At 35.3% G+C, this 25,837-nt stretch overlaps 1 protein-coding gene across 1 annotated transcript; it reads left to right on the top strand.

The window, feature by feature from the left end:
- Positions 1-1,364: 1,364 nt before the first annotated feature.
- Positions 1,365-3,776, top strand: LOC127107661 (protein TIC 20, chloroplastic). The gene is made up of 3 exons (NM_001427109.1): positions 1,365-1,500; positions 1,625-1,761; positions 2,873-3,776. The coding sequence occupies exons 2-3, from the start codon at positions 1,635-1,637 to the stop codon at positions 3,505-3,507; spliced, it is 762 nt and encodes a 253-aa protein (NP_001414038.1). The 5' UTR covers positions 1,365-1,500; positions 1,625-1,634; the 3' UTR covers positions 3,508-3,776.
- Positions 3,777-25,837: the final 22,061 nt, after the last annotated feature.

The raw sequence follows: 25,837 nt of genomic DNA, 5'->3' as shown, positions 1-25,837 counted from the left end.
GAAAAGTGAGGATATAAATAGATAACTCATGTTTCTAAATATGTAAATGTGAAGGGAGAGGCCTCTAGTTATAGGTTATAGGTTGACACATAAAAGAAAAAGATCCATGGGCCAAATTAATGATCCAAATTATTGGAACCTTAGGTCAATCAATTGGAAGCCCTTAATAATTGTTTGTGATGGATCATTATGGAAATAGTGGATAGAGAGTCGTTGTCCTTCATTATCACCATGTCATAATTGTTTATGAACATCGTTTGTACTAACCTAATCGATTGGGTATATGTTCCAATCTATTGGACATTTCAAAAATTGCTCCAAAATATTATGACAGTTCCTGATTCAACTGACATGACTCTAAAACATTTTTAGGTTATTTTTTTAAAGAAATAGAGTCTTTAAATATGTGTGTGTGTGTACGCGTGTGTATGTGTATTTGTACATGCGTGTGGGGTGTGTGTGTGTGTATGCGTATGTGCGCATGTACATGTGTAGTGTGTATGTGTGTGTGTGTGTGTGTGTGCGCATGTGTGTGTATGTGCGTGCATACGTGTATGTGTGCGTGAATGCATGAATGCATGCATGTGTGTGTACGCGTGTGCCTGTGTGTGCGTGTGTGTGTGAGCGAGTGAGTGAGCATGCATGCATGTGTGTGTGTGTGTGGTTTAGCCATGCTACTTTACGAAAATGGCATTGTGTTTTTACAAAACACTTATCACTTAGACCCGACTGAGCGAGCTTTCACATTTCCTCTCTTTCACACTCTAAAGCTTCAAAAAAAAATTATGAATAAATCAATCATATAAGCATTTGATTTGATCTTCTTGGAGATGAAGCTTAATATATCTTCAATTTGAATGTCATCATCAGAGGATAGAGATCGTCAAACAACCCTAGCGCATTTGTTTGATTCAGAGAAAAAATTTGAAATAAAAATCCTCATTCAATACAATTTTTTATACTCTCAATTTAAACAAATTTTGTGTTATAAAAATAAAAATTAAACCCTTCAAAATCTTTTTTTTAAATTCTTCAATTCTTTCCACACCATCTTTTTTTATTTCAAAATCCTCCCCTTCATTCTTCTAAAAAATTTCAAACAGAGTCTAAACATCTTACTAATTTTATGAAGAATCAATGGTTCTCAAAATAAATTTATAGGACATGGATAGTGTATGAAGAACTTTTAAAAAAAAACTAATGAAACTAAAAGGATATGAGAGGTAATAGGTGGTGTAGGTAGTCATCCTCTATTGAGAATCCGTAAGATTACCATCATTTTCTTTGGGTTCAAAATACAAAGCCCAATATCTTATTCACTTTTTCAAAACAAAAAAAAAACACAAAAGCCCAATTCAAGACACATTGTTTATCTTCTTCTTACTCTGGAAAACAATGAAACGTCAATCCCAAAAACCTAAACATGAACAACAACAACGACAACAACAACACTGACTAAACTTTCAAAATTCAAATAACAACACTGACTAAACTTCCGAGGTATCATCCATGTTCTTACCAAATCCTATTTTTCTGTTAATTCAATTTTTCCATTGTGCTTATTATTATTATTATTGTTGCTGTTTTTTTTATAAATATTTTGTTTGGATTTTTGTTGAACTAGTTAATCAACCATGATTCAAAATGGTGGCACTGTATCCCAAGGTTCTGTCTTGTGTTATGCTTGTCAAATTCCTGCTAAGGTTGCTGTCTCAAGTATCCGAAGTTTCTGGGGACATAGTTTGGAAAATAAGCCAAGAGGTATAATTTGTTAGCTCTTTCACTTTTTCCTTAGTTAAGTAGCATTGACACTTCAGATCGAAGGCATGCTCGATGTCGGAGTGTCGAATACCAACACGACACTGACACATGTAGTTAACTCAATTCAATTAGTTTCATTTTCCTTAAGTTGTTATTGGTGTGAAGTGTGAGTGTCGTGTTTGGTGTTTGTGTCGGCGATTCATAGTGAATTAATATCACTCAATCTCTTACGCAGTGTCCAAAGTTTGTGAAAGTAATAAGCATTCACTTTGTTAGTCCTGAGTATTAGAGTAGTCAATGGCGGCGCTATTCCGCTATAGTGGAGTGGAGCGGAGACCAGACGCTATGGGAAGAGTCTTAGCGGTGCAGAACACTATAACGGACGCTATAGGGTAAATAGTGGCAATAGCTGAGCAGAGTGGTTCCTGGCCCGAAGCGGTTTCTGGCCTGCAATCCTTTGCTCCTCTAAAAAACTGAAATTACCCCTTAAACTTACAATGTTTTAAGGGTAATTATGGGCTTTTCAATCAAATTTGAGTTGAGACTTAACCTTAACTTTCCTTCATAGTCGTTACTGCACTTCAAGTTATGAGTATTTTATGAGTTAGTTATTTGATCAAATAGAGCGGTCATTCCACTACCCACTTTTGGGGTCGGCCGCTCCGCGCCGCTATCCGGGAATGACTATTGAGTATTTTTAACAGAAGATTAGAGATTATTTTTAACAGCAGATTAGAGATTATTTTGACAGATTTTCGTGTATTTACTTGTGTATATTATGGACTAAGATAGTGGTCTTTTGGGGATTTAGTTGACGGTTTATTCTTTACCATACTCAGCGATGACATTTAAAACAATTGAGATGATTGTTTACTTGTGTATGGTGTTCAGTATAAAAGGGCTCTGGTGTAATTTTACTAAACATGATATTATTTCAGTGACACTATGAATATAATGTTTAGAAATTTGTTGGCCAAGCACCACATAAATGGGAATACTACTAATAGGAATTGTTGACTACATTGCTTAAATCGTCTCGTCTTGGCAGTAACCATCCTTGTAAACATTGCTTTCGTTTTTCTTAAGTTGTTTATCAATCTTTCTGTGATAGGAATGACATTCACAGACATGTCTGCTACATCAAGCCTACTTTTAAGCGGGGGTCAGAATTTTCTGTCTCGTACTATCCCCGTGTTACCTACGCCGCACAAGTCTTCTACCACCCCTCGGGCAACAAAGGATTCCTCAGGCTTCCGATTCCCTCCGATGACAAAAAAACCAAGATGGTGGTGGAGAACATTATCATGCATCCCTTACCTCTTACCTTTCCATCAGGCATGGATGTATGCTCGGACAGCATACCATCTTCACCCGTTTATCCCGTATTTCCAGCCCATGACGTACCCTTTTCTCATGGCAATTGGAACTCTACCTAGATGGTCTCTCATAGCATACTTCTTGATTGCATATCTTACAATTGTGAGGAGAAAAGAATGGCCTCATTTCTTCCGATTCCATGTCGCCGTCGGAATGTTAATCGAGATCGCCCTACAGGTTACCGGGATTGTGAGCCGTTGGATGCCACGTTCGTTTTATTGGGGTAAACTTGGAATGCATTTCTGGACTACTGCATTTTTTGTTTTTCTCTTTACTACCATAGAGTGCATTAGATGTGCCCTTGTTGGTATGTATGCCGATGTCCCTTTTGTCTGTGATGCAGCATACATTCAAATACCACACGAGTAAGGTGGAATGTGTAACAAAGAAAACACCTTTACATTTCTGTTACTCTTGTTTGTATTCTACTTTTTCTTTAGCAGAAACAGAAAATGACTAATCATAATCAGTTTGTTGTTGTTGTTGTTTATATCGAAATACTACGAATTTGATGTTTCCCTCGAGTACAATTCAGTTATATATGTATCAAATTTATCTGTATTCTCAGGACATTGTTAGAGATGTAAATATCTACTTGTGAGGTGGTGACATTTAGAAATTGTTATATTTTGGACTATTGGAATATGAAAATGATATGATTAGTGTAAAATATGTAAACTTTATGTGTATAGGAAAATTTAATCCTACAAAACTATAGTTATAAAACTCGTAATTTCTTTTAGAAAATGGAACAGATAAGAAATCTTCTTCCTTGACATTCCTAAGGAAAAAATCTACCTGCCACAAACACTATCACTATAATACACTTAAATCATTAAAATCAACATATTTTGTATTTAGAAAGAAAAAAAAAACAATGTTTTGCCTTGGAATTTTGGTGGATAATACCGAATTTTTATAATTAAGTAGCGTTTTTCATTCAACTCTGAAATTTTTGTTAACAAATTGGATTTTTCACACAATCCATCATTTTCACCGGGTTTTTTAAATTGTTGGTATCAATTTTTTTATGGGTTATATTGGTTTTTTTTTATGAACATTCGGTATAATCCAATGTTTTTTATGCATCTTTATTGTATTTTTCTAAAAGTCCAATATAAAATATGTTTTTATTGGATTTTTAGAAATAGTAGGTAAAAATGCATAGTGCAAATTGTCTAGAAGTTTTTGATATGTTTATGATATCAATTTTTGGATATTAGGGAAAAGAATCCATTAATACCCTGATTCTAACTAGGAGTAGCAGAGTTATAGAACATTAGTCGGTGATTAAGGGTGATTAAGAGTCTGATGAAAGAAAAGAGTTGATAAGAATGAGAGTTTGTTGCTAATACTTGTTATATTTCATGATGTTTGCAATGGATATATAAATACAAGTTGGATACCGGTCATCCAATCATCGTAAGGGAATCTAACAATTTAGACACCTCATCATTTATCTAGAATAATTCCCTAAATTTCAAGATAAGAAAAAGACAAAAGTTTATTTGTAGAAAATAGAAAATATCCTATTACAATATCCTACGCTTCAAGAACACACATGTCCTCACATGTGGAAATATGGAAACTTCTTGATCAAGATATAATAGAATTCTCAAAGGGCCTCACTTGTTGGTTGATCCTTCCATTGAAACGTCCTCGTTTGACCATTTTTCTGTCAAGAATTGCCACATAAATTTTTCCGGCATCAACATTTGTAGCAGATAGGTGTTGAATAGGTTGATTATGAGGGTTGAGACACAATTTCAATTGTGAAACGTGAAAGACATTGTGAATAGCAGCATTAGGTGGAAGTTGTAACCGATACGCAACAAAGCCAATATGATCCAAAATAGGAAAAGGACCATAAAACTTAGGCAATAACTTGTAGAACCCGTGTAATTTTAAGGATAATTGCATGTAAGGTTGGAGCTTGAGGTACACATGAACCTCGATAAAAAACACTTGATCACTTTTGTGTTTATTATCTTGTTGATACATTTGGTTCTAGGCACACAACAAATGAAACTTAAGAATATTAATGGTTTCATCTCTATCCGAAAGAGATATGTCAACATTAACAATAATAGCTGAACTATGGAGGTATGGTAGGTGGATAGGTGGTGGTTTGCCATACACATCCTCAAATGAAGTAGTGTAAATAGAAGAATGATAGTTTGTGGTGTACACCATTTAGCCAAGGAAAACCACTTGTGCCATTGAGTAGGTTTGTCTGAACACTTGCACCTCAAATAGGTTTTTAAGCATTTGTTAACCACCTTAGTTTGGCCATCTGAATGAGGATGATAAGTAGACGATTTATTCAAAGAACCACCTTGTAGTTTGAAAAATTCTTGCCCAAAAGAGCTTAGGAAAATCATATCTTTATCACTCGTGATAAACTCCGGCAGACCATGCAATTTGAATACAGTGTCCAAAAATGATTGAGCTACATCAAGTGCAGTGTAAGGGTGTGTTAATGCCATGAAATATGCATATTTGCTCAGGTTGTAAAGCATCACAAAGATAACTTGTTTTCCTGATGAGGGAGGTAGTCCCTCAATGAAATCCATGTTGATGGAAGACCAAACCATAGTAGGAATAGGCAGTGGCTGAATAAGCCCGGAGAAACGGCTAAATTAGGTTTACTTTTAGCCCGGAAAATTCCATAATTTTTCACATAATTGACAATGTCCTTATTCATACCCTTCCAATAAAACAAATATTTTAACTCTACTTGTATTGATATCTCTGCCTGCCTGAAATGACCTCCCACGGCTGAGTCATGTAACCATTTAAGGATGGAATCTATACCATGATTATAACCAACCACTAGTTTACATTTTCTTCGCAACTCATCTCTAATCCAGGGAAACTTGGAATGAGAGTTGGGATTAGTTTGCAGTTCCTATCTAATTTTTTTGAAATGCAGATCCAGTTGCCATGAAAGTTTAATGGAGTCTAATAGATCCATTCTATCATTGCTCAATAGTAAAGGTAGAACCTCTACTCCCACGCGTCTTAATAAAGGATCAGCAGGTACATTTGTTGACCTAACCTTACATTGGATTTCAAAATCAAAACCCAATGGCTTAGTCATCCAAACCTGTTGACTAGGAGTGTTAAGTTTTTGATCCAACATATGTTTAATACTCTTCTGTAGGGGTGTACGCATATTGGATTGAGTTTGACATAACCCGTTACCCAACTCGTTCAAACTTTAATGGGTTGAATACGTCGTCCAACCCACAATTTCATTGTTAAAACCAACCTGAACCGACTCGTTCATTAATGGGTTGGATTGGGTTCGCAAATTGTGTTTCAAATAAAAAATATATTTTTTATGATCCTTTTTGTAGGTTTTAAAAAAATGTAACACAACTCAAGACAATCATATTGATTTATAACACAACTTAAGACAATAACACTCATTTATAACACAACTCAACGAAACACGTCATATAATACCTAATGAAATTCATCAACATGACATAATACTTTATAATAGTATAAAATTCAACAAAAAATGATACAAAGGAAAATAAGAAACATTTAATTTTAGAAATACATAAACTCAATGATCTAGTAGTATTATTGATGGAGAATAATGTTTTTTAGAAAAATTATGGTTATTAGTGAGATATTAATTTTATATTTCTATTTAAAATAATAGTAAAAATAATAAGAAATTACTAAAACCACATCAATGAGTTGGGTCAACGGATTTGCGGGTTGCAATACTCAAACCCGATACCCGAACCAAAATTATACGGGTTGCTTATGGGTTGGATTGGGTATACCCGTAAATGAGTGGGTTTGAATAATTTATGGGTTGTGTTGGGTTGGGTCAGTGGATTTGTGGGTCGACCCGCACCCATGACTCTTCTGGTCCGTCTTAATAATGAAGGGATCATGTGAAAGATAGAAACCCCATTTCTTCGCAGCATACATGATGGCTAACAAGTCGCGTTCATACACATACATGACCTATTGTTTGAGTCCCAAAGCCTTACTTATATAAGCAATAGGATGATGATCATGCATTAGCACAACTCTATTACCTTACCCTAAGGCATCTGTTTCAACAACGCATTTTTTGGAGAATTCTGGAAGGCATAATATTGGTGCAGAAACTAAAGCCTGTTTGAGCTCCATGAAAACCTTGGTTGCAATTTCAGACCAGAAAAAGTTGTTTTTTTTAAGAAATTCAGTCAAAGGTTGGGCTAGTTTTCCAAAAAAAAAATTAGCAAACCTCTTATAATATCTAATTAAGCCTAAAAACCTCTCAATTACTTAAGGTTTTGAGGAATAGGTCAAGAACTAACAGCTTGAATCTTTGTAGGATAAGTGACCCAAGTATTCTACCTTGGGTAAGGCAAATGCACATTTAGACTCATTGAGAAACAAATTATTATCCCTAATGGTATGAAAAATGAATTGTAGATGCACTTCATGGTCTTCAAGAGATTTGTTATAAATTAGTAAATCATCAAAGTAAATGATGAAAAACTTCCTCAAGAATGGATTAGAGACATGATTCATTAGGGACTGAAAAGAAGTTGGTGCATTAGTGAGTTCAAATGGCATCACTAAGTATTCATAGTGGCAACTATGAGTCTTGAAAGTAGTTTTATGCTCGTCCCTAGGTGTCATGCGCAACTGATGGTATCTTGACTACATATCCAGTTTGAAAACACCATAAAGTCACTAAGTTTTTGGTGGATAATACCGAATTTTTATAATTAAGTAGCGTTTTTCATTCAACTCTGAAATTTTTGTTAACAAATTGGATTTTTCACATAATCCATCATTTTCACCGGGTTTTTTAAATTGTTGGTATCAATTTTTTTAGGGGTTATACTGGTTTTTTTTATGAACATTCGGTATAATCCAATGTTTTTTATGCATCTTTATTGTATTTTTCTAAAAGTCCAATATAAAATATATTTTTATTGGATTTTTAGAAATAGTAGGTAAAAATGCATAGTGCAAATTGTCTAGAAGTTTTTGATATGTTTATGATATTAATTTTTGGATATTAGGGAAAAGAATCCATTAATACCCTGATTCTAACTAGGAGTAGCAGAGTTATAGAACATTACTCGATGTTTAAGGGTGATTAAGAGTCTGATGAAAGAAAAGAGTCGATAAGAATGAGAGTTTGTTGCTACTACTTGTTATATTTCATGATGGTTGTAATGGATATATAAATGCAAGTTGGATACAGGTCATCCAATCATTGCAAGGGAATCTAACAATTTAGACACCCCATCATTTATTTAGAGCAATTCTTTAAATGTCAAAATAAGAAAAAGACAAAAGTTTATTTGTTGAAAATAGAAAAATATCCTATTACAATATCCTACGCTTCAAGAACACACATGTCCTCACGAGTGGAAATATGGAAACTTCTTGATCAAGTCATAATAGAATTCTCAAGGGGCCTCATTTGTTGGTTGATCCTTCCACTGAAACACACTCGTTTGACCATTTTTCTGTCAAGAATTGCCACAGAAATTTTTCTAGCATCAACATTTGTAGCAAATAGGTGTTGAATAGGTTGATTGTGAGGGTTGGGACCCAATTTCAATTGTGAAATGTGAAAGACATCGTGAATAGCAACATTAGATGGAAGATGTAACTGATACACAACAAAGGCAATACGATCCAAAATAGGAAAAGGACCATAAAACTTGGGCAATAGCTTGTAGAACTCGTGTAATTTTCAGGATAATTGCATGTAAGGTTGGAGCTTGAGGTACACATGAACCTCGATAGAAAACACTTGATCACTTTTGTGTTTATTATCTTGTTGATACATTCGTTTCTAGGCACACAACAAATGAAACTTAAGAAATTTAATGGTTTCATCTCTATCCGAAAGAGATATGTCAACATTAACAATAATAGTTGAACTAGGGAGGTATGGTAGGTGGATAGGTGGTGGTTTGCCATACACAACCTCAAATGAAGTAGTATAAAAAGAAGAATGATAGTTTGTGGTGTACACCATTTAGCCAAGGAAAACTACTTGTGCCATTGAGTAGGTTTGTCTGAACACATGCACCTCAAATAGGTTTCTAAGCATTTGTTGACCACCTTAGTTTGCCCATCTAAATGAGGATAAGTATACGATTTATTCAAAGAACCATCTTGCAGTTTGAAAAAGTCTTGCCAAAAAGAGCTTGGGAAAATAATGTCTTTATCACTACTGATAGACTCCGACAGACCATGCAATTTGAATACAGTGTCCAAAAATGATTGAGTTACATCAAGTGTAGTGTAAGGGTGTGTTAATGCCATGAAATATGCATATTTGCTCAGCCTGTAAAGTACCACAAAGATAACTTATTTTCTTGCTGAGGAAGGTAGTCCCTCAATGAAATCCATGTTGATGGAAGACCAAACCATAGTAGGAATAGGCAGTGGCTGAATAAGCCCGGAGAAACGGATAAATGAGGTTTACTTTTAGCCCGGATAAATTCCATAATTTTTCACATAATTGACAATGTTATTTTTCATACCCTTCCAGTAAAACAAATATTTAACTATACCTGCATTGACATCCCTGCCTGCCTGAAATGACCTCTCACGGTTGAGTCATGTAATCATTTAAGGATGGCATATATACCATGATTATAACCAACCACTAGTTTACATTTTCTTCGCAACTCATCTCTAATCCATGGAAACTTGGAATGAGAGTTGGGATTAGTTTGCAGCTCCTATATAATTTTTTTAAATGCAGATCCAGTTGCCATGAAAGTTTAATGGAGTCTAATAGATCCATTCTAGCATTGCTCATAAGTAAAGGTGGAACCTCTTCTCCCACACGTCTTAATAAAAGCATCGACAGGTACATTTGTTGACCTAACCTTACATTGGATTTCAAAATCAAAACCCAATGGCTTAGCCATCCAAACCTGTTGACTAGGAGTGTTAAGTTTCTGATCCAACATATGTTTAATACTCTTCTGTAGGTGTGTACGCATATTGGATTGAGTTTGACATAACCCGTTACCCAACTCGTTCAAACTTTAATGGGTTGAATACGTCGTCCAACCCACAATTTCATTGTTAAAACCGACCTGAACCGACTCGTTCATTAGTGGGTTGGATTGGGTTCGCAGATTGTGTTTCAAATAAAAAATATACTTTTTATGATTCTTTTTGTAGGTTTTAAAAAAATGTAACACAACTCAAGACAATCATATTAACTTATAACACAACTCAAGACAATAACACTCATTTATAACACAACTCAATGAAACACGTCATATAATATCTAATGAAATTCATCAACACGACATAAAACTTTATAATAGTATAAAATTTAACAAGAAATGATACAAAAGAAAATAAGAAACAATATTTAATTTTATAAATACATAAACTCAATGGTCTAGTAGTATTATTGGTAGATAATAATGTTTTTTAGAAAAATTATGGTTATTAGTGAGATATTAATTTTATATTTCCATTTAAAATAATAATAAAAATAAGAAGAAATTATTAAAGTCACATCAATGGGTTGGGCCAACGGATCTGCGGGTTGCAATACTCAAACCCGATACCCGAACCAAAATTATACGGGTTATTGTGGATTGAGTTGGGTATACCGGTAAATGAATGGGTTCAGGTAATTTATGGATTGGGTTGGATTGGGTCAGCAGATTTGTGGGTTGACCCGCACCCATGACTCTTTTGTTCTGTCTTAATAATGAATGGATCATGTGAAAGATAGAAACCCCATTTCTTCACAGCATACATGATGGCTAACAAGTCGCGTTCATACACATACATAACCTATTGTTTGGGTCCTAAAGCCTTACTTATATAAGCAATGAGGTGATGATCATGCATTAGCACAACTTTATTACCTTACCCTAAGGCATCCGTTTCAACAATGCATTTTTTGGAGAAATCTAGAAGGCATAATATTGGTGCAGAAACTAAAGCATGTTTGAGCTTCATGAAAGCCTTGGTTGCAATTTCAAACTAGAAAAAGTTATATTGTTTAAGCAATTCAGTCGAAGGTTGGGCTAGTTTTCCAAGAAAAATAAAAAACCTCCTATAATATCTAATTAAGCCTAAAAACCTCTCAATTACTTAAGGTTTGAGGAATAGGCCAAGAACTAACAACTTGAATCTTTGTAGGATAAGTGACCCAAGTATTCTACCTTGGGTAAGGCAAATGCATATTTAGACTCATTGAGAAACAAATTATTATCCCTAATGGTGTGAAAAATGAGTTGTAGATGCACTTCGTGGTCGTCAAGAGATTTGTTATAAATCAGTAAATCATCAAAGTAAATGATGACAAACTTCCTCAAGAATGGATTAAAGACATGATTCATTAGGGACTGAAAAGAGGTTGGTGCATTAGTGAGTTCAAATGGCATCACTAAATATTCATAGTGACAACTATGAGTCTTGAAAGTAGTTTTACGCTCGTCCCCAGGTTTCATGCGCAACTGATGGTATCTTGACTGCATATCCAATTTGAAAACACCACCAAGCCACTGAGTTCATCCATCAAAGGAACTAGAAAACAGTCCTTAATGGTTAATTCGTTAAGCCTTAAGAAATCCATACATAGACACCATGATCCATCTTTCTTTCTTACCAAAATAATGGGAGAAGCAAATGGACTCGTATTGTGCTGCAAAATTCCTTTATCAAGTAAGTCATGCACTTTTATCAATTACAGTCTTCTAAACCAAAGAAAAATGGTAAGGACATGGATTGAAAGGTTTTACCCCTTCTTTGAGAGGAATTTTATGATCAAATCTAAGAGGAGCATGGGGTAAACGAGACAACTCTTCAAAGATATTTTCATAGGTAGTTAGCAAGTCAACAATAGGCGATGGAATATCAAAATTGATCCCTGATGCGCGTATAACACAACAAATAGACATCATGAGACTATAATTCTCATTATTAATGGCTAAAAACATAACTCAACACCATTTTGCACATCATGAGCAAGGGATTTGTTATTAATCAACTTGAAACTAGGTACCTTGGCACCTCTTAACACAATTTTTTTGCCATGTTCATGGAATTACATTTGTAACTTGTCAAAGTCCCAAAGGATAAGATCTAGAGACTTCAACCGTTTAATACCTATAATCAAATCGCAACACATAAGTGGTAACACAATCACATCAACTATGAACTTAGCTTGTTGTAATTTCCATTTGAAGCTTCGATATATGAATGCAACTTCAAGTTGGTGGCCACCACCACTAGTAACTGTTAGTGGATAAATAACTTCTAATTTGCGGGCAAGTGACTTTAGAACCTCCAAATCTAGAAAATTGTGTGTACTGCCACTATCAAGAAGAATATGAAGAAGATTCTTATCATGTAACCCAGTGACATCCATAGTGTGGTAAACATCAAACTAAAGCACCATAATTCTCAAGAATATGAAAAAGTTTCTTATCATGTAACCCGGTGACATGTATAGGTTGATGATAAGAATTGTGATCATCTTGAACTCGAGGCAGGGTTCGAATCTCACCCATGTCAGTATTAAACTGAAGATGTATCTACACAAGACAATCTTCGAAAAGACGTTCGAGTTCATCCAGAATGCGTGATGACAATAAATTCATGTCCAATGGCGCATGACTGATACCAATTGATGTCAACCTTTGAATATTAGGGAAAAATAATTCATTAATACCCTGATTCTAACCAGGGGTATCAGAGTTATATAACACTACCAAGTGATTAAAAGTTTAATGAAGAAAAATAGTTGATAAGAATGAGAGTTTGTTGGTAATACTTGTTATATTTCATGATGGTTGCAACAGATATATAAATTCAAGCTAGATACATGTTCTTCGACTCCTCTGAAATATGGAAAAAGTGGTAAGATAGGTCACCGGGTTTTTAAGTGTAAGAATGCAACTCCAACTTATTTCAATTGTGGCAAGCGATGTCACATAAGTAGGTTTTGTCATGATCCGAAGAAGACACCAAACAATGATCAAAATTCTCAAGCAAACTAACTAAGAGCCAATGGAATAGTATTTTCTTTTTGTGGTGTTGAATCCCCATCCTTAGACAGTTTTATTCAAGGTACATGTTTCATAAATGATATTTATTTATTTGTTATTATCGACACTGGTGCCACGCATTCATTTATATCACATGATTGTGTCAAAAGTTGAATCTAAAAGTGTCCCTTATGAAATATAATATGGTCGTTGAAACATCAATCAGTGGTTCGGTTTTGGTTGTCCCTTGTTAACGTAATTTGGTCAAATTCACATGACATTTCAATTATTTTCAACTCAAATTCAAATTCATTTCAAATCTCACCAAATTACATTAAAATTTGAGTCACATTTTATGCATTTTAACATAATCCCTAAACTAACCTTTAACCTAATCTCTAAGCCTATAAACCAAGATTTTGTACCAGCAAATGGCAACCACAATCATACAAAAATAGATCCCAAACTCGGCATGAATCCATCTTCATGTTCAAGTTTGTTCACTTTGAAGAAAAATTGAAAAACCTTCACCTCAACCTTCTACATTGATCAATCTTCATCACATTCCATTGAAGGATTGCTTAGTGTCGTTACACATTCAAATACTTGCCAAAAACATATTTAGTGCTTCAATGTGTAATGACACTAAGCAATGCTTCAATGGACAAAACACCTTCAAAATTAATATTCAACTTGAATTTGAATTTTGAAAATTTGGTTCAATTCAAGTTATTTTTGGTTGGAAGAGATAAAGGAGACTATAAGAGTCTAAACATGCAAAGAAAAGTAGAAAACAATCTTCTTCGGAGCCAGATCGGAGCATCATCAAAATCTGGAGTCGTTAGTCGGAAAGTTCACCGACGTTCATCGTGTGCTTGAGATATTTGCTATAGGTAAGCTTTGATCTTCATCTTTTAATTGATTTATTTGCACCATTTGCTACTGCACACCTCACGCATCATAACCCAAAGTCAATTACACTAAATTGCTTTGAATTGGTTGAATATGGAGATCCAGGGTTCTTTAGCTCATAAATGTTCATGAACATTCATGAGCTCCAACCTATAAATCTTCATACAGACCTGTTTCAAACAAATTTCAATCCACACTTGTTTACAATACAATTCAAAACATGTATCCTCAATTAATTTCACATGAAAACATCACGTATGGCCGGATTGAGACACTTTAGGTTTTGCTTTAAATGTCAGATGTCAACCAAATTTGTTGTTGATGCATGCTTATTGATTAGCGTGTCATGTTTGTGATGATTCATAAACCATTTCTATATATATTTTTGTTTGATTTTGTGCATGAGTTTGGATTTGTGAGCTGATGGTGGTTAAAGCTTCGTCTATGTTTGGATGTGTGGGAGGAAGGAAATTAATTTCCCAGATTCAACCTCATATGTCAGATCCATCTGTTTGTTTTGATTTTTTTTATCTGAGGGCCACGTGGCTTAATCAGATCCACTAGATCTTGGCATAAAGGGACTCATGTATAGGAGCTCCCACCATAGTCTCTGAACCATATGCATCTTAATCTGGTGGTATATATTACTTGATCTTGAGATTCAATCAGGGAATTTGATCCTCATTAGATGGCCACACGCATGCCCTTTGCTTATTCCCTTATGTTTGGACATTTGGGCCTCTCTGGTTTGGGCCAAGCCCTTTTGATGACTCGTACACCCCTTTTCCTTTAGCACCATCTGATGGTGTTTTGTGCAATTTTGGATGGGTCCTTTGATTTGGGCTCAAGCGTGCCTTATTAGACCACGCCATTCCTTTCCTGTTTCACACTCTGTTTCTTTTTCTTTGTTTTTTATACACTTCAGATTGGGCCTTAAGCCCATTATTTTATTTTTGTTTCAATCTCTCATGTGAACTCTTACATTCCCCTTTGTCTATTTTTATTTATAATCTTGTCCTTTTATGTCCAATTAATATCAATAGCTTTGTTTTATTTGTGATTATTATTAATGAAAATCAACTTGAAAATAACACTCAACCTTGCTTCTTAATAAAAAAAACACTTCAAATATTTTTCTTAATAAATCATATGAAAATGGACTAGTTCGATGTATATCCCTATTTTCCCCTGAGTACTTGGATACCTGTTGTATATACTGTCTTTTAAGTACTTGTCAATCTTCAAAAAACTTTAACTCGATTCATATCAAATCATTTTCGCAATAAAATCGGATGAAAATGACTAGTTTGATGTATATCCCTATTTTCCCCGAGTACTTGGATATTTGTTGTATAGCTTGCCTTGCCATCTTCAAAAGACTTTAACTATCAGATTTTTTTGCCATTAAATCAGATGAAAAACGACTAGTTGGATGTATATCCCTTTTTTCCCCATAGTACTTGGATAACTGTTGTATAGCTTGGCTTTCAAGTACTTGTCATCTTCAAAAGACTTTAAATCGATTTATATCAAAACTTTTTTGCAACTAAATCAGATGAAAAAGGACTAGTTGGATGTATATCCTTCTTATCCCCGAGTACTTGGATACCTGTTGTATAGCTTGCCTTTCAAGTATTTGTCATCTTTAAAAGACTTTAATTCATTTCATATCAAACATTTTCACAATTAAACCGAATACAAATGACTACTTGGATGTATATCCCTATTTTCCCCGAGTATTTGGATACCTGTTGTATAATTTGTCTTTCGAATACCCGTCTTCCACCCAAAAACAAACTCAACCAATCAAACTCATTTTTTTCCAACTGTAGTAAAAAATCAAACTTTTTTCATGAATGAACATTATTTTATCCATTCTGACGCGACATGCAAACAAATGTTTCAGCCTCCCATGCACGAGTAACAAGCAATGTTTAACCGCTCAAATAGACATGAACACCATTCACTAAAATCAACCAACACACAAATATTTGCTACAGAGAACTACATAGTTTTGAATTTCTCATTGCACCGGTGGATATCTAGGAGCAATATTCGAATCTTGTCAAGCACCTTAATAAATGTCAATATGTTCTCGCAAAGAACTATGTATCTTTGAAATCCTTAATGCACTAGAAGGTACGTGGGAGCGATATTCAACGACTCGTCAAACACCATAATAAAAACCAATTTGTTGTCGCCCAGAACTACGTAGCTTTGAATTCCTGATCGCACACAGGGATATGTAGAATCAAGATTCAACGTTTCATCAACCACCATAATAAAAAACTAATTTTTGGTCTTTCTTTTTTCATGATTTTATTAATTCGAAGAAATAAAATAACATATGCTAACACTCTTATTCACAAAGTTGACTAAATGGTTTCTGTTAAGTACAACGGATGTATGACTGCTAATACCTTCCCATTCATAACCGAATCTTGAACCTGAATTTGGTTGTAACGACCATATTTTTGTTCTTTTAAGGTTTTATCGATTTTTTCCCTTTAAAAAATAAACTTCAGTGGTGACTCTATTGTTATTTTGAGCATTCATAAGCTCAGGTATTTTTCGTGCCGCGATAACAATCAGTTGCGTTGGAATGCTAACACGATAACCTTTCTGTTGAAGTGAGGAAATGAGATATGAGGGCACTACACCAGTAGCAATTCTCTGGTTCTCGTTCCAGGAGCATAGTCAAACCTCAATCTAGTATTAGTCATCTTGTTTCACGCGTAACTTAGGTTTCGTAAGTTCGTTTGAAGTTTACTCAACTATGTTGGAAAGCTAACCAATAATAACCTTTCTTGTGATAAATATTAGTGTTATTATTGTATCGGTATGATTGTGGTAAATTATGAATGATTAACATGAATTAAGTGAAACCCTTATGTGGTAGTGATGGAAATGTGTTATAAGGAAATTATTATGAAGACCTTACGTGGCAGTGCAAATGAATGTGTTTCAAAGAGGAAGGAGGTTAGAGAGGATTATTGTCGATGGTTTATTCATATATCATACTAGCATGAAAGTAGGTTGAGTTTAGAAGAATGATGTAGTATAAATATAACTCACATGTTTTCCTAGTCATTGTAGGTCTACGAACGTCTAGGAGAGTGTCGTAGTACGAATGTAGCTCACATGTACTCATATACTGTAAAACTCAAGAGAGTGTCATGGTACAAATGTAGCCCACGTGTACTCTTAGAATGTTGATCCTATAAAGAGTGTTATAGTGTAACACCTCAAAATTTGCCCTCCTCTCTTGGGACTAGCTTAACATTTTGCATATCATTTTTTAGGTCATTAGTCATTGCATCTTTGCATATCATGTGGCTACATTGAGCAAGTCATCCTCCTAAGTCTTGGTCAGAAGATAAGAGGTTAAGATGCAAGCTGAGGGTTTCATTGATTGAATTGATCACTAGCCATCTGAGGGTTTGTGATTCAAATTAGGGTTTCATGATTTCTCAAGGAGGTTGAGCTTTGTCTTGGTTGAAATGGTACATCATCATCATCATGGTCTTGTCATCACCAAGAGGTTCATTGTTCATGATCAGATACCTTGAGATTAGGGTTTTGACCTCTGGTCAACCCTAATCAGTTCTATTGGGCCAATCAGGGCTTGTCAAGGAGATGAGGTTTTCAATGGATATGGGGATCATCATATGATTATATTGAGCTTATGGAAGCTAGGGTTTTATCATTGAGCCATTTCATCAGGAGTTTGAAGCTCAAGTTGATCAGTACACAGCCAATTCATCTATCAGTCAAAAAAAAGTCAACTGTGGTCAACTGTGCCTGAAATGATGGATTTGGAGGTGGGAGAGGGTTAGAGACACTTCATTCATGTCTAAACAAGTTTCATTTGACATTTCAAACATCAAGAATGAAGAAAATAAAGTCGGATGGAAACTTTCCAAAAATAGAAAGTGACTTGTAATTGAAAATTGCCAAAAATGGAAAGTTTTTCTCCTCAAAATTACGTGTCCAAAAATGCTTCATATGAAATTTTGTCCAACATGAAAGTTGTAGATCTTGATCTCACCTTTCCAAAAAGTCCAAGAACATTAATTTCTCATGTGTGGTTGGCAAGTTATGGATTGATCATTGTCCAAAAAAGTTGAAATTCAAAGTGGCATAACTTTTGGATGGAATGGCCAAATTGGGTGATTCTTCTTTGAGCAAACCACATTTGATGTGTACTATCATGATGCATCATCACATTTCATCAAAAATCATCATAGCAAAAGTCCATTTTTCAAGTGTTCATTTTGAAAATTGGTGGGAAAAAAGGTCAATTTCCAAAATACAAGGCATTTGCACACAAAACCTTTTCCAACACATCATGAACATCAAATAGGACTTGCTTGAACTGGTTTTGTACTGTTGCATTGGCTGAATTAGAAAAGGGCATTTTGGCCAATTATGCATAAATTGCACTTTGCTAATTCACTTGGATTTTGCTAATTTGGATTAACACATGGATTAGTACATGGTATAAAGCATTAATCATAACAGAAACTGCATAATCACATTTCATTTCTCAGATCTAACAAACTTTTCATCCAAAAACCTCTCAATTTTCTTCAAACTTTTTCACACCTTTTCACCATTTTCCATTGAATTGCTTCATTCTTTTTGCTGTTTCGTGTGTGATCTCTCTTCTGCAGGACCTTGTGAAGAACTGTTGATCAAAACTTTGGCCAAAGCATTGAGGAATTGGAACTGTTGCATCCAAGAACATTCATGGCAGTTTGAAGATTCTACAATCTGGAGCTGTTTTGAACTGAAAGAACTCTTCCATTCATCTTCTGCATCATCAAGCATTATCTGTTTTCAGCTTTTGGACTTTGAAACGCGCGAAATCACCAACTGCATCATCATAAGGTTAGATTTTGATTTCAACAATTGCTAAAATCATGATATGGCTTGTGTAGATCTAAGTTCATAGAGTAGCATGCAGCTTGTAGAATTGATTTTCATTGAGAATCGAGTGAGAAATCTGGAATTTAAGATTGGATGTGAAAACTTCTTTTGATCGATTTGCTTAGCATGATAGGAATTAGGCTAAATCATGGTGATATTGTTGATGTACATGTTTAGACGAGTTCAGTGATATGCGATTTGTCCATTTTCGTGCTTGTTTGTTCTTGATGAATTTTCTGGAAATGATGAATGTATGAATGTTCAAGAACAGCTCTAGGACGCGTTTTGATCCGTGTTTTTCCATTTCATTTTCAAATTCTTGTTTCCCGCGTGCCTGAGCCAATCACGTTTTGCCATGGAATAAATTGAAACGTTGCGTTTTGTCTTCGCTGCTTCATAATTACAATTTTGCCATTCCAGCATATTAAATCATTTCATTTCATTTTTCCTTTTCAATTTTTATTTCATTTTGATCACCAATCTTCAAAAAATCATAACTCCTTCAATTTTGATCCAAATTTGATGCAATTTTTTGTGCCATTCTCCTTGTGATGTGCTAGATTTTTTGGTTATTTTTAATCATATTGTGCACGTGTGGAAAAAATATTTGCCTAGGGATTGTTTGAATGTGTCTTTTGTGCACCATGCTTACTCTTTCATTCATGAAATGATGATGCTTCATTAGAAATTCATGAACTTTTACATGCATGTTCTTGACTATTTCATGGTGATTTTGATGTATAGTTTGCTATTTTTGAGTTTCTAGTTTGGTAGATATGATGTGATCAAGTTGAGTGTGACAATGTGTGTCACACTATGTTATGTCAACTTCATGATTTTATTTGCTATGCTTGTGGACCTTGGATTGAGCTAAATTTTTGCATGATTGAGCATATGGATGTTGAGAATACATGTGAATGTTTCTGGAATTTTTTATGGCATTTCCTATTTGATTGGAATTTTCCCCCCTGTTTGGTCATTTGTTGATTTTTTGTAATACATGTTTGTATTTGCTTTGTGAAATTCTGGTTATTAATTGTATGAACTTGAAATTTGGCATGTGCATTGTAGACATCTTGAAGAGCATCTTGGCTTTGGTCTCATTCATTTATCATGTTTTAGTTCTGTTTTATGATTGATGGAAGTTGATGCTTGTTTTGATGCCATGTATGAGCTTGCTTGAATTTGTGTTGACTTTCTGAATTTCATTGACCTACTTCCCTTGATCCAAATGAGCTGAAATTTGGCATGACTGACATGTTATGGATGCTGTTTGGTCATGAATTTTTTGGGGATTTATTGAAAGGTTTTGATATGGATTTGAGTTGAGTCATTCTGTTTGGTCCTTTGAGGTTGCAAATTGCATGTGTTGTGCCTTTTCCTTCATGAAATGATAATGATGAATGATTTGAATGTGGAATCACTTGGGTTGGTTTCCTGATTGATTAATCTTGGTTTTGGTTAATTTTCACTTGCTGTTTTGGATTTTTGATCTCATTTTGACCCTAGGCTTGTCCTAGTGGTCTTGGTTCTCATATTTGAGTTTGGCTTTTCAGGTTAAGAGGCAAATGCTTTAAGGAGATTAATGCAAGTTGATTGAGTTTGGTTGCTTGTTGTGAACTAACTTGTTTGTTTTGTAGGGTGCTTAGCTCACTTGCTTTGAGCTTGTGCTTTGCACAGATGATTGATTGCATTGTCTGTTGGCTCTTATACTGTTTGTTTTGACTTTGTGATTGGTATACTGATTATATTTGATTGATTTCAGGTACATTAGTAGCTAATAGTTCTTTGAGAACTTGCTGTGCTGCTGCTTGGTTGTATAAACCAATTGAGGTAGAATTTATTTTCTCCATGTAGTCTGGAAGACCTGGCCTGTTACTTGGCCAGGCACCTGTCTGAAGTCCTCCTTAAGAGGCAATGGTTGTGATTGTTTATTTTTGTCCCCAAGCAGGAAAAGACCTTGATTAAGGCAATTGGCAGACACAAGAGGTGTGTAGTCCACCTCCTGCTATTCTTGTTGAGTCGTCCCTCTGCTCACACCACTGTGTTGATGCATTGGGATATTAACCCAAGATCCATGTACAGTTGTACAGTTGAGTCAGAGTCATGAGTGTAGAAGGGTTCCCACTTTCTGAACCCACACTCATTTGTCTGAAGCTCTCCCTAGCCAGGGATAAGAGCTGTGAAGCACACCCCTCACTCACCTTTCATCTGGCTTCACCCTGACTCTCAATGTCAGGGTAAAGAGCTAACATCACCCTGACACAGTTGTGTTGCTTTTGCAACTTAACCCTTGATTGAGCCCACATCTGTCTGTATATAGTGTGTGCTAACTGTGAATGTTTGATTTGTTTTGTTGATGCTGGCATGCTTTGCTTTTTCCTGGTTAGGTTTAGCTTGCTGTTGTGCAAGTAGATAGAAACCATAACATAGGGCAATGATGCATGATAACATCTAGGCTCAAGTACAGCTCCCTAGTAGTGTGTCTCCCTTTGTATCTGGTTAGAATTTCTTTCCCGTTCAGGGGAACTACGTCGCCCTGATCCTCATACCAGATGAGGTACGTAGGCAGGAGACCGTGCGAGGTCTCTCCGGGCATTTTTTTTCTTTTTGTGTGTGTTTGCTTGACAGTTGCTAGGCTCGAGTTCCCGACTCCTTAATAGCTTGTTGCTTGTTTGTTCTTGTGTGTGTAGGAGATGGATATAAGCCTAGCCATTGGCATTCCGTATCCTCTTGTTGTGTGCTTGGAGTCCGGTATAAGTCCATCAAGTGGCATCTGGTTTCCAGTGTGGGTTTGTTTGGTTCGGAAGCCGATGTAAGTCCAGCGATTGGCGTTCGGGTTCCATGTTTGCCTGAGTTTGTGTGTGTCTTATTTCGGCGTGCGTGAGCCGAACTACGGTAGCTCTGATTCTCGTTCCAGACGAGATACGTAGGCATAGGATGCGATGTCCTAGCGAGCCCTCTTCCCCCTTTTCCCACTTGTGTTTCTTGTGTGTGAGATGTTTGTTTTAGCAACCTTTTCTTTCTTTTGAGCGTGGATCCCGTCGAGTACGACGGACGTGAGGGGTGCTAATACCTTCCCCTTGCGTAACCGACTCCCGATCCCATTCTCTTTGGTCGCGAGACCAAGCTTTTTCCAGGTTTACTTCGAGCTTTCCTTTCCCTCTTTTGGGATAAATAACGCACGGTGGCGGCTTTGTGTTGTTTTTGTTTCAGCCCGCCGGTTGTTTTTCGCGGATGCGACATATAGTACGGAGCGTGTCCCACATGTACTTCCATGAATATACTATGAGTTCAATGTTTGGCACCATATGCATACAGAGTATACGTTAGCATGCATTCCATAACATTGATGGGTGATTGTATGAATTAACATGGTATTTGTCATACTGTGATGACGATTGTGAATATTTGTGTTGTATTACCTTGCTATTGTTATATAGTTTATTTTTGTAAAATGTATTCTCACCCATTGCTTTATTGTTTGTATGATGTACCTTTGAACATGATACACTCAAAATAAGGCTGAGGAATAGTTGCTTTGTGAGGTGATCTAGTGAAGATGGCGTAGAAGGCCATCTTAGTCTTATGTGTATTATGATGCTGGCGTATGTTAGTCAGTTAGGGATTGAGTCTAAATAAAGTTATGATATAGTGACATCAGAGATGGGGTTGCAATTTAAAAGAATTTTTTGCTTTTTGCTTTTCAATAATTTATTGTGAATCTTGAACATGTTATCCAAGTATATGAATTTTCTAATGTATGTTATGAGTAATGTGTGATACCCTGTCTTTTTAATGTTATTTGTCATATAAATTATTCCTCAATTTATATCTAAAAAAGAAGATTTGGGATTTAGGGTATCACACATAAGACCCTGGCTGATGTTGCTTGGCGTATGGCTTTCCTTGATACATATGTTGAGATATTGTATAAATTTCATTGTTATCACAACCTCATTCTCCTTAGGTGTGGAATTCCCATATAATACCACAAGTCGCGTCCTTTTAGGTTTGAGGCAACTTAAATCACTCACCTGAAATACTCCAATATAGGTTAAACTACCTGGGGGAAATCCTCACATCACGATTATATCCTTTTCAATAAGCAAACTTTTGGCAATATCAACAAATAGAAGCATAACATTAAGAAGAAACTCAGGGGTATCCAACACTATTTGGAGATAATAGATTTAACAAGACTAATTTATCTCCAACAAGAGTATGATGAAACCCTTAAGCAAAGTGATATTCATTTGTATCAAAGGTTATAGATGATTTAATTAAATTGGAAGATTGTAACACCAATTTTTTTTCCATACCAAGACAATAATCAGGCATAAGAGAAATAAAGTCCATGGTCTTCGTCTTTGCAACGATGTTTGGTGCAATGATGACACTATAATCAAGGAAAAACATTGATTTTTTTAAATGTATCTTTTTACCTACACCTTTTATACTCCTCACTAGTGTGGGTGGCTTAACTACGACTTCCATCCTCATTGAAGAAGCCCAACACTATTTTGAGGTGCTTGACCCTGATGGATTCCAGAGTATTTTCTTTAAATAGTTTTGGCATATAGTTGGAGATGACGTTGTCCAACTTATATCATATGCTTTTGTGACATGTAGCTTTCACTTATCTCTTTTAGAGACTCTTATCGCATTAATTTCTAAGGTAGACTGTCCCCAAAATTTTAAGGAATTCAGACCCACTAGCTTGTGTAACACTATTTACAAGCTTATTACGAAGATTATGTTAACAAATTATGCCCTTATCTAAATCAAATAGTATGACCCCTCCATAGTAGTTTTTTTGCCTAGTAAAATGGGAAACTAATAATGCCATTATCCTCCAACAAAAAATTCATCATATTCGTAAATCTACAAAGAAAAAAGTTGCCATGGTATTCAAAATAGATCTTGAAAATACCTACAATCATGTTAGTTGGGATTTCTTGGAATTTTGTTTGAAGTGAAACATGTTCACTCTCATTCCTATAAAGTTGATCATGCACTATATAACTAGCTCTTCTATGTATATTATTGAGAATGAGAGACGACTATCAAATTTTGTTTCGACTAGAGGATTATGACAAGGTGACCCCCTTTCACCCTATCTATTTGTTATCTGCATGAAATTATTGTCACAAATAATCATCAAGGTAATCGATGAAAGCTAATGGAAACTAGTCAGGTTATCTCGTAATGACCCCCCTCTATCACATTTATTTTTTATTGATGATGTTATTCTTTCTATGAAGGTTTCTAACTTATAGATACATATCATTTATAATATCTCGAATCGTTTTGCCATGTTTTTTGGCCTTAAAGTGAATGTTGCTAAATTAAAGGTGTTATTCTTCGTTACCACCAAGAGGAGTGAAATAGATTTAATTGTCTCCAACACATGTGTTAAACAAACTCTTACTCTAGAGAAATACTTGACTTTCCCCATGTTGCATGGTCATATTCAACGTAAGGACTTTGAGTTCCTAGGGGGAGAAGACCAGTAAGAGGTTAACATCCTGGTAACATAAATTCTTAAACAAGTTTGGTCGTTTGACTATGGTTAGGCCTGTCATGAAATCTATCCCAGATTATTATATGCAAGTGGCATGGTTACATCGACCAACTTGTGATTTATTGATACGATGACTAAGAGTTTTGTGTGGAAAGCTATTTCAAACTGTGGTGTGCATCTTATTGGATGAAATGGAATCACTAAGCCCAAAAAGTTGTGTGGTCTTGGAATCAGGAAAGCAATAAAGACCAATACTTCTATGTTGGGTAAGCTGGTTTAGGGTCTCCAATAGGATTGTGATTCTCTATGGATCCAAGTTTTGAAGCATAAATACATAAATGAAGAAACATTCCTTAATATGAAAAAGAAACCAGGACTAATTACTTGGAATTCAATTATGAAAGCTCTATCTGCTCTTAAAAATGACTTTGAATTTAGATTAGGGGATTTGAACTCCTCTTTCTAGGTTTCCAATTGGTATAAAGTAGAGAAATTAGCGGAGCATGTTCTTTATGTGGATATCCACAATCTAGAAATGCGAGTGAATGATGTTTACTTGGATGAAAAATGGAACTTCAATTCATTATATACTAATATTCCTCCGGTTGTTTGTGATCGCCTGAAAGTGCTTCCCATTTGTTTGAATTTTATGGCGTTTGATCGGTTAACCTGAAAAGGAAGCTTATATGGTATATATACTGCTTGAGATACTTTTAATTGGCTCAACAAACTTGAATTTGTTCAGAATATAACAACTAGTAACTCTTAGGAGTGGATGTGGATTATCATTGCTCATGAAAAAGTGAAATTCTTCCCTTAGACGACTTTACATAAGTCCCTTTCTACAAGATTAATGTTGTGTCATCGTGGTATACTATAGACGAATCTTTGTACTAGATGCAATCAAGACGCTTATACGACTTTACATTGTCTGAGATACTGTGAATTTGCTACTCGTTTTTGGAAATCTATTGACTTCTCGGATGAACTATTCTTCCAAGGGAATAATTTATATGGATTAGACATGACATCGATGTTGGTTCTATCTTTTTGGCTGTTTGCTGATGGTCGTGACGCGCTAGGAACAAATAATGTCTTGCGAATAAAGTGATATCTTCTTATACTTTGAAACTTATCACAGTGAATTATGAAAATTTGTTATCTAAATGTTTTCTCAGTCATAATCTCTCTCATCCAACGAGAACGATCACGTGGAATGCACACAAATGTAGTAGTTTGATTCTGAATGTTGATGACAGTAATCCCGACAATCCTGACGTTTTAGGTTTTCAGAGATTGATTCAAAATGCTGATAGTGCTTGAGTTC

The sequence above is a fragment of the Lathyrus oleraceus genome, chromosome 7 (assembly GCF_024323335.1).
Source record: "Lathyrus oleraceus cultivar Zhongwan6 chromosome 7, CAAS_Psat_ZW6_1.0, whole genome shotgun sequence".
Taxonomy (NCBI): Eukaryota; Viridiplantae; Streptophyta; class Magnoliopsida; order Fabales; family Fabaceae; genus Lathyrus; species Lathyrus oleraceus.
This window is presented reverse-complemented; position numbering and strand designations above follow the sequence as displayed.